General features: G+C 26.4%; 1 protein-coding gene across 1 annotated transcript in view; it reads right to left on the reverse strand.

Annotated features, from left to right (window-relative positions):
- LOC129961761 (QRFP-like peptide receptor) overlaps positions 1-5947 on the reverse strand; it is a 184753-nt gene extending 178806 nt beyond the window's left edge. Inside the window, exon 1 of the mRNA XM_056075320.1 lies at positions 5444-5947. Coding sequence (XP_055931295.1) covers positions 5444-5840 — 397 coding nt within the window. The 5' untranslated portion in view covers positions 5841-5947. The remainder of the gene's footprint in view (positions 1-5443) is intronic.
- Between the last annotated feature and the right edge of the window lie 4538 nt (positions 5948-10485).

Here is a 10485-nt window from a genome sequence, read left to right on the forward strand (position 1 = left end):
CAAATTTAGATTGAGAGAAAAAATAAACACTAAAAAAAATCTTAATTTCTTTTGGAAAATATTTGGATATTTTTATTTATAAATTATCTAAGAAATGCCATTGGCATGCGGAGAATGTAAAGGGAGAATTTCTGAGGAAATTAAGAAAAAAATGAATGCAGATAATGACAGATCTAAAAAACAAGGGATTTATTTCAGCAAAACATTAAATAAAGAAATAAAAAATTTAAAAGAGAAATTTGTTATTACAGTAATAGATAAATCAGCAAATAATTTCTGTTTAATTTGTAAATGTTATTATAAAGAACTATTAATTAATGAATATAACTCCAATGCAACTTATATTTTAAAGAATACTGGAAAAAAAGGAATTAGAAAGGTAAAGAATACAAGCTTTCGCGAAAAGAACTCAAATTAAGACTTGCTCTCTAATGTATCCTTATTTGTTCCCAACAGTTAAAATTCATAAAAATACGATTAAAATTCAGATTCGTGACTTGTAGCACTGGAAGGTATAATTACTATAGGGAAAATATTTCTTTAAATACTTGAAAATTATATTGAATAAAATTAAAGATCAAAACAACTTTATAATTCATAGTAACGAAGAAGTTTTGGATTTTCTAAAAGATAACAACATTAATAAACTTAATACTTATGATTTTGAAAATTTATACACCAATCTGCCATATGAAAAATTAAAAAAATGCCTGTACTTTCATGTATGACAAATATTTAAATGAAGAATACAATACAAAGAATACAATTTAATAAGCGGTTGGAGATATATTGATGACTTACTATTGGTATACTTAGATAATATAAATATTGTTACTAATTGTTATCCAAAAGATTTAATTCTAACTTAAACAAATAAAAATCAACTTGAAGCTACTTGTTATTATTACTATTATTAAACTCAGTAATTATCATCCTAATCTAAACTCTAAAATTTTCAAAACTTTCCTATATTGAAGCAACAAATAATCTCATCAAAAACATAACTAATTATTTGACACAAATAAAAATAGACTTTCCGTTACATATTAACTAACTCAATAGATGGTGCTGAGGTATTCCAATTATTTATTACTTTGAATGATGTGGTATTTCTTAGGAGGAACAGTATTAAGACGCGGGAAACATGATGGGACACTTTATTTGGTAGATGTTTTACCTGCTACTGGTAAGTTCTTTCCTTTTTGTTTTAATAATTAATTGAGTGTGTTCTTTTATAGTTTATATTATGTTATTGTAATTTTCACTTAAATTAGAGGTTTTATTTTATGCAGTTTATTGTTTTATTTCTGTAAAAAATGGTGTATTTCTTAGGCCTCAATTTCAGGGGATTTTCGGGTCACAAGGGGTAAATATTGTTGGACAAAAAGTCAGACCCCTCACATAAAAATTCCCTTGTTTTGAATCCCTGCCTGAGGGTGACCCTTGATAAAGTCTCCATGCCGGATTCTTTGTTTATTTTTTTAATTTTTTACTTTGGATTCAATTTTTATTCCTTTTTATTGGTTATATTAATCTGTGGTTTAGTAGTAGCAGCATTAATGCTCTCTAAATGCAATTGTGCTTAGTTAATTTAGTTTTAGTTTCGTTAGTTTATATATATATATATATATATATATATGTATGTATATGTATTATATATATATATGTATATGTATTATATATATATATATATATATATATATATATATATATATATATATATATGTAAAAAACATAAATAAAATGTAACAAGCTAAATGTCTGTAAGAACTTAAAACTATGATGTTGAAGATTGTCACCTACAAGTTCACGTATATACATGGTTACAGCATTAAAATATCGTAGGCGAGGATTATTAAAAATATGGCGCCCAATTAAAACATGGCAAACGCTTCAAAATGTAAGACATGCCGTCATGGTGAACATAGTTCATGAAATAACAGGTGCTTGCGACTGAAGTGAGTATGACAAATGTGGAGTCCAGTTAATTTAATATCGAGTCCTCGCACTGGGATAGTAGACCATCAACGTATCATTGGTTCAAATGAATGCAGCTTGTGGAAAAACTGTGAATACCTAAATCGTTGATACAACATGCAAACATGACGAGCAAAAACATGACAACGAAATTTCTGAAGGATTTGCTATGGTAAATATATAAGTAACAGTCATTCTCATTATCGTGTTTGGCTAAACAGTCCAGGTGGGTCAGTGCCTTCCTCTGAATTCTGTTCCACTGCCTTTTATTTTTCACACTTGTGTGCCAGTTTCTTTCCTGAATAGCCAGGAGTTCTGTCTTCATCTCATTTTGAGTCTACCCCTTTTCCTATTTGTTAGAGGCTTATGTAAAAGAATTTTTTTTAATATGGAATCTTCATCCATTCTAAATATATGAACCGCCCAGTTCATCCGATTTATTTTTATGAACATTATAATATAATAACTTTATAATATAATAATATAAGAACTTTATAATGTAATATTATAATATAAGTAACAATAGCGTTTGAAAACATTATTATAATCGAGGACATGATAGAATTACTACACAAATACATTTTTTATTATGTATTTCCGCATCTTAATAATAAAATATAAATCTACATTATTGAGATATTTTAAATCTAAATATAGATATTTCTTACACAAAGAATTAAATTTGCGTTTCAAATTAAATAAATTTCTTATTACAATCAGGAATCTTTAATTAAATCAACGATAATCTGCGTAGGTTTATCTATGCCTTCAATTTCTCTTATCATTGTCTAGATTAACTCTTTGAAATCTGTGTCATACACTTAACCACGAATATTTATTTTTCAAACAAGTCATATGTCGGCTTCCAGTCAAAGATCCATCTCAGCTTGTAGGATACTAATTAAACAAGCTTCGGAGATGTATAAAATTGGAGATATTATCTCGAAAATTCTTTTTAAGTTAATCATGTATTTTTACTTATTAAAACGTTTTTAAAATAGTTTTCTAAAATGTGAAAAAGAAAGCTGCTGAAATAAATGTACATTGAAATTGAAAATAGCGATGGTGAATCTGATTTTTACTCTTTGAATACTGCCTTTGATTATAAAATGATTTCGATTGTGATGGAGTTCTACAAAACGACGAGTGGCACAACAAAAAATTCTAGAGATAGTGAAACAGAAGAAAACGGAAATAGTAGAAATCTATAAATACAAATAGTAGAACATACATACAAAAACTAGCACGACAGCAAACTGGTAACTAATCAGAATTTCTGAAAGGCGCGAAAAAAAATGTGATATTTCACTTTTTTTATTCATGAAGCATAAAGATAGTATTATTCGACATACGAATACACTCAAATCTCAGGAACTATGCTAAGCCTTAAACCTCCAGAAACTACTTTTTTTAAAGAGGTAGAAATATATTAAGGAAAATTTCCAATAACTAAATTTAGTTAACGCTTTTGCTAAATACTTGCATTAATCAGCTTTAGAAATTCTGGAACTAAACTGCATTTCTATGTGAGCTGAATTTAATTATAGTAAAACGAGGCGAAGTAACGGAATAAATGTTGAAAAGTGTAAGTTATGACAGAAATTTAGTACTCAGCTTTATTAATCAGAAATTTAATATGGTGGCAAAATGCTTTATATCAAGAGGCAGAAAAAATTATGCATAACTTTTGGAAATATATTTCCATATTTTAGAGAATAACTTTATGCGCTTAGACTTCCATAAAAAATTGTACGAGGGTAAAAATATCTTATTTGGACAAAAAAATCTTGAAAAAACGATGGAATTAAAGATTTTAATGATATATTATGAACAATCTATGCTAAAACATCCCAAACAACCGGATAACTATTATTTACAGATTAAATAGTTAAGTGATCTTCAGGAAATTCAGTAATGCAATCGAAAAATAATTAACATATATAAGAAATTCGCTATATATTAAGCGAAACAAAGAAAATGCAGAATTTTCAAGTATCAAGTTAAATGGAAATGAAAAAGGTTTAACAATAATTAAAACCGAAAGTGTTAAAACATTAAAGTGTTAAAGCTTGTCGCAATCCGAAAATTTGACAGTTCATATCATTCGGACAACATTTTTTTTCTATTATTATTATTATTATTTTACCGCATTGTAGCATAGTTGCAGTCAAATAATTTTTGAAATATGTTCTAGGAAAAGATTATATATATTAATTTATACGCCTTTTTCTTACCTCTCAGAATAAAAATATTTAATACTTCTTAATAAGTCAGAATCAAAGTGATTTAAATCAATCAAATGATTTTAATCAATTTTTCTATAATCCCTGAGCAAGTCTTTGAGTTTATGCTGAATAGTTTAATATATTTCATTTAAATCAAAATATACATAGAATTGAAAGATAATACTAAAAATTAATGAGAATAACAATAATAATAATTAAAAAGAGCAATAATCTAAGTTATCTTTTATATTTGAAATTTCTGAATTTATGTCATAATTTAACTTTTGAACTTTTATCAGTTTCATATCTAATTGATTTCCTAAATATTTTTCAAAATCAAAATGCATTCTTCTCATATATCTTGGAAGAAATTTTATTTTTACAGACTAGAAAGAAAGAAATTTCACATAATTTTGATATAACATATAACAAAAAAGAATTTCCTTCTGATTCATTTTTTTATTCAAATTTCCATATTTAGAGTAGAAGTTATATAATTTTTTGGTAAAACTTTATTAACCTTTTTCATTCCAAAACAATATACAAAGTTATAGTTGGAATAATGGTTAAAAATTAGATATACTTTTCAGATTAAATATTTTTGTTTTCATTTCTGCAAAATACATGCACACACACATGCGCGTACATAAATCAAATATATATATATATATACACACACATAAATTTATTCATTTATAAATTTAATTTTAGGCTAAACTATCAGATGACTAAATAAATTGAGTTGGTATCTATGAATAAATCAAATCAAATATATATATATATATATATATATATATATACACATAAATTTATTCATTTATAAATTTAATTTTAGGCTAAACTATCAGATGACTAAATAAATTGAGTTGGTATCTATGAATGCACTAATATTTGAGAGCCAATTTATTTCAATCTTACAGTATTCAGTTTTTTAAAAAATTGAATACTGTAAGATTTTACTTCAGTTTTTTTTTTTAAATTAATTTGAATGAGCAGATTTTTTTTTCTAGATTTAATCATATTTTTAACATTTTAAGAATAAGATATCATTAGATATATCAAAAATTTGTGCAAACAAATATGAATTATCCTTTTTTCAACTGAACATGAAAGACAGTAAAAGCAAGCCAAAGGAGCACGTTGATACAAGGCATGTTCTGTATTTTCAGCAAAAAATTTTATTGATAAATTACTAATGTCAGCGAGAATTCAAAAGGAAAATAAAATTGATGCAAACTTACTTTGGGCGAAAGGATTTAGCTTGCAGATGAAACCTCCGAGTGAATACAATGGCTTCGTGATGCTGTTCGCCAATGGGACCCACATACAGCACATGCAAATTAATAAATCAGCGACAGCAAGGTTCACTAAATACAGATTAATGGTGGTTCTCATGGATCTATTCAGGGCAACAGTCAGTATGACGCTGATATTCCCCATAAGGGCTATAACGAGGACGATAACATAGAAAACAATCTTGACGTACTCTTCCCAGTCCAGAGGTTCAGTCAATGACGCGTTGTTTGGAAAGTCATACAGGCTAAAATTTAACTGGAAATCACACTGGTCAGATTCATCAAGTGTTATTTCTTCAACGAGTTCAGTCAAAGTGTTATTGTTGCTGTTTAGAGCCTCCATTTTTTTTTTAAAGTTTTTACTGCATTCAAGTCTTTACTTCAGTTCAAAATAAAACTTGCTTTGTTATGAAGATTAAAAATTCTTTTAATTACATTGTAGTTGCTATAACAAATTATCAGCAGATATTCCTCGATTATTGCTCACTTTAAAGAACTTTTTGAAATTGCCCTTAGTTTAAAAGATACCTTAATACCCATAAATTAAAGGAAAAAGAATAAAAATTAATTTTAGATTATTAAAATTTAAAGTCCATTCTTATATTAATTATAGAAACTTAATATTTTAAAAAAGATTCATGGAAAAAAATCAATTTAATATAAATAACAAAATAATTCATTAAGAAATTAAAGTCATTCCTCGGAATTGATAAGCAATATTAATATACATGAGAAATAAAACAATTTCAATTTCAGATTTTTTTTAATTTTATGAAATTATTATTCACAAAATCAGCTCTTAAATGCTGAATGCATGCAATAAATTTACTCCTAAATAGCTTTCCATTTTTTAATTTTAAAAATTTGCAATAAAGGTTTTTTTTAGAAATTATTAAAAATCAAAACATTTGAAATAATAAAATTAGATACAATACCAAGTTTCTTGAGTTCAAAATATTTAATAAAATTTTTATCATTCACTAAAAGTAATAAACATTATATTTCAGTTAGACACATACTTAGAGATACATCCCTAAATTAGAATAACCGCTTATTTTCGAAATTAAAAGTTTTCTATGTTATACATTATTAAGAAAATAAATAATAAAAAATAAGAAGAATATTTTTTAATGTTTAATTTTAAATATTTTCCACAGGAAACAAACCATAATCAAGAATTAGAACCAAAAACTTCTAATTTAGCATTGTGTCGTTTATGAATTTCTCTCTTACCGCACGATTCGTTATCCAAGAATGAAATATTTTTTTTTCTTTTTTCCCAGTTATTAAATTTTTTTCAGAAATTGTTTTCTCAGTTCAGTCTTTCTTGTTACAAGAAAATCATTTCTTATCATTCAAACATATAATTTTGCTTGAGAATCGATGATTTTTCGGTTCTACTAGCTCAGCGACCTCCACAATGGAGAGCGGATACGCTGAAACTGTTGATCGTTTGAAGTCCAGCATTCATCTGTGGCCACTCCACATGGCTTTACTGCTCGGTTCCCGAATCCAGGAGTGACGGTGCTCACATTATCCCGTTGCCTGAAAAGCGCAAAACCTTCGACGCATCCACCTAGCGCCTTACGTCAGAGGGGGGAAGCAAAAAGTTTTCAAGAGCCCCACGTATGCCAAAGTTAACTGTGACTTTGGCGTTGAAAACTCATTCGTGCTCTATTCGCCTCTCCTGTTCACACGCTGTGACTTACGAACGATTAGTTAAAGGTCTCTCTTAGCCATAGCTTAGAATCAAAGCTTAGAACCAAAATACTTTATTCTTTCTTCGCAGTTTAGAATTGTTAATCAAAAATATATTACATTAAAACATATCAGCTTGCATTTTATAAAATTTTCTTTTAAGGTTATATTTCTGAATTTTTAATGATTATTTTGTCATTTTAATATAGCATTTTTGTAACTTTTATCTTATACAAAGTATATAAAGAAAATATATTTAATTCAATTTTGAACTTGTTATAAGCTTCCAGGTTGTAAACTTCTATCGATTCTGAAAAAGATATTTTTAGTATTAGGGCTGTTTGTGTGTAAGGTTGTGTGTAAGTTCATAACACAACAGCACTCAACGGAAAGAAGATTTTTGAATTGGTCTTTACACACAGTAAAATAATAATATCTATCGCATTTTTAAGAAACCTGTATGGGGAATCTGTTTTACTGTCCTGTTAGAGTTATTGAACACAATAATTAAAAAACGCAAATTTGATAAATGTAGTCAAAATTAAGATCAAATCTGTATAAAGTTCAAAAGTAGTTATTGTGAATACTTTTATACATCATAAAGCGATGGACGTGACAGGTAATGGGAAAAATGCAAAATAAAAATAAAAAAGAATGATCAATATGTTATTATTGTAAAATGTGTCAAATTATATAAGTGTAGAGGAACGGATGCTTCTACAATTTTAAAATATACTCGCATGTCTTTTTAAGATAAGATAATGAGTTTGTATAATACAAAATATCTAAATAAATTCATGAAAGTGATTTCATGGATTTATTTAGTAACTAGCCGCCTTTGGCGACCAGCCGGTTCGCCAATCTTAATGTTCGTTAAAATTTTAATAATTAAATATTTTATGCAATTTCTACTTTAATAGCTTCTTCATCAAAATATTTTAAAACTTCAAATTTTGATTATCATATAATTCATTCATAATATTATAAAGGCCTTCAGTCATAAGGTAATATGTATCTCTCTCATTTTCTGTTAGCACCCGTAGAATTTATGCTTTAAATTAAAGTGGAAAGAATTTATCTTCAATTAATATAATAATATTTTTTACTGAAACAAAGCATTTTTTTATAATCTGATTACTGAAAATAGAGTCACTCAGCGTTTAAACTTTATGGGCACTAAAGAATATCTTTTTAAATTTATGTAATATCTCAAGAGTTGGTCAACAAAATTTTCTTAGATTCATTATGAGCAGATCGATTCATTAACAATGTTTAAATTTAAATGCATCAAACACTAAGAAAATAAAACGAATCGTTTAAAATAAACGGTTGAAAACAGGTTTTAAAAAAACTACTTAAAAAACGATGTACTTAAAACTGTAAGCATATACAAAAAATATATAACTAACATAAATACAATTTACTTACAAAAGCATGCAACTAACCGAAAAATAATTTAAATCATCCATTGATAACGTTGTCATGGCAACAATCAGAACAGAATGCGCATGCGTGAATTTTCTTAGCCGGTTACGTAACGCAAATACGTGATTTTTTCTACGCCAGTTGGGGTAACGCTATGCGGATTAGAAATTTTTAATTTCCTTTATTCTGTTTTATTTTAATTCAAAAATACTTCAGAATGAATCTGAAAGATTGATTCATTAACAATATTTAATTTTAAATGCATCAAACATTAAGAAAATAAACAGAACCGATTGAAATAATCCGCCGAAAAATTTTAACGCTAGCCTCATTACTGTTGGGAGAAAAAAAAACTGAAGCCTTTCTCGTTTGGCGCTGGGGATAATGAAAGATTTTTTTGGCGGAAAAGTTGGCGGTGGGGAAAATGGAAGATTTTTTTGGCGGGAAAGTTAGTTTTTAATTAATAAATAAAATTCTAATTAAAAATTCGAAAAAAGAGGTATACATGTACCTCCAAGGTATACATGTACCAAATTTGATAGCTGTATGTCAAACGGTCTGGCCTGTAGAGCGCCAACACATACACACACACATTGAGCTTTATTATAAGTATAGATAAATTCATGAAAGTAAATATATAGCAAAATACTTTATGTTACTTACACTGTTATTTATACTTAGTTGCTGGTACTTAATATACTGTTGATATAGTAATTTTATATAAACATTTATATATAAAGAGACAAATAATGGCATAAGAAAGCAAGCATGAACTTAAAAGTGTAATCAGAAGAATACAAATATAATTACAGAAACATAAAAAATGGGAATGAGAGAGCAATATTTTTCAATTCATGTCGGAGGTTTGAGTTATTTTTTCTTAATATTTTAGAGTTAATAAATTAAATACATCTTTGTATTAATCATGGTAATATGCTGTAACAATGTTTTCAGAAATTAATTATAAATTAGTTAAATTAGTTAATAAAAAAGCAAAAGTAAGAATAAAGTAACTTAATAAAAGTAATTAAACTAATTTTTAAATTTAATAAAATTATAAAAATTAATCAAGCAACTTAAATTAAGTAAATTAAATAAAGGACTAGGTGATACGAATACTATCATCCAGTATTGAATTTAAGAAAAATGAATGCACAATTCCTTCATCTTTTTAATTATGAACTACAAGTTTCTAGTTTATTATATAAATAAAAATATCTTCAAAAAATAACTTTTATTAAATTTATTTCTATTATGGAAAAGGTATTTTGAATTTTTACTGTTAAATAAAAAAATTATGTATTTCTCCTAAATTTAATGTTTTTTGTGAGAATGTAATGAAATTTCTCTGCTGTAATTGTTTTTTTTTTAATCTACCAAAAATTTCTTCTTTTTCCATGAATACTCTGTCGAATTCTTATTATATGATGAAATGCCACAAAATCTAATTTACAGTATAAATTAAACTATAACAAAGGCACTCTCCTTTCATTCTCTAAAGTAAAATGAATTATAAATTTAACAAATTATAATATTATTAATTATATAATGTTATATAATTCTTTATTAAGAAAGACAGAAAACTAAAGAAAAATAGTTACTAGTACATACACTTTGGTAAAGTTAAGATTGAATTAAATAGATAAGTAATTCAGCTTTCGAATAAATATAAGAATATTTTTTTTATAATTTATAAAGGTGATAAATTATTCGTATAACCGGAAATGAAAATAAAAAAATATTAACTAATTATATTAAAAATATTAATTATTATCAAAATATTAATAACGGAAAATTGTAATTGCTAAAGTTTCAGCATGTGTTTAACTTCGATTTGAGCAAAGTGCTCGTTTTAAAAGAAAAAA

This window comes from Argiope bruennichi, chromosome 2 (assembly GCF_947563725.1).
Source record: "Argiope bruennichi chromosome 2, qqArgBrue1.1, whole genome shotgun sequence".
Taxonomy (NCBI): Eukaryota; Metazoa; Arthropoda; class Arachnida; order Araneae; family Araneidae; genus Argiope; species Argiope bruennichi.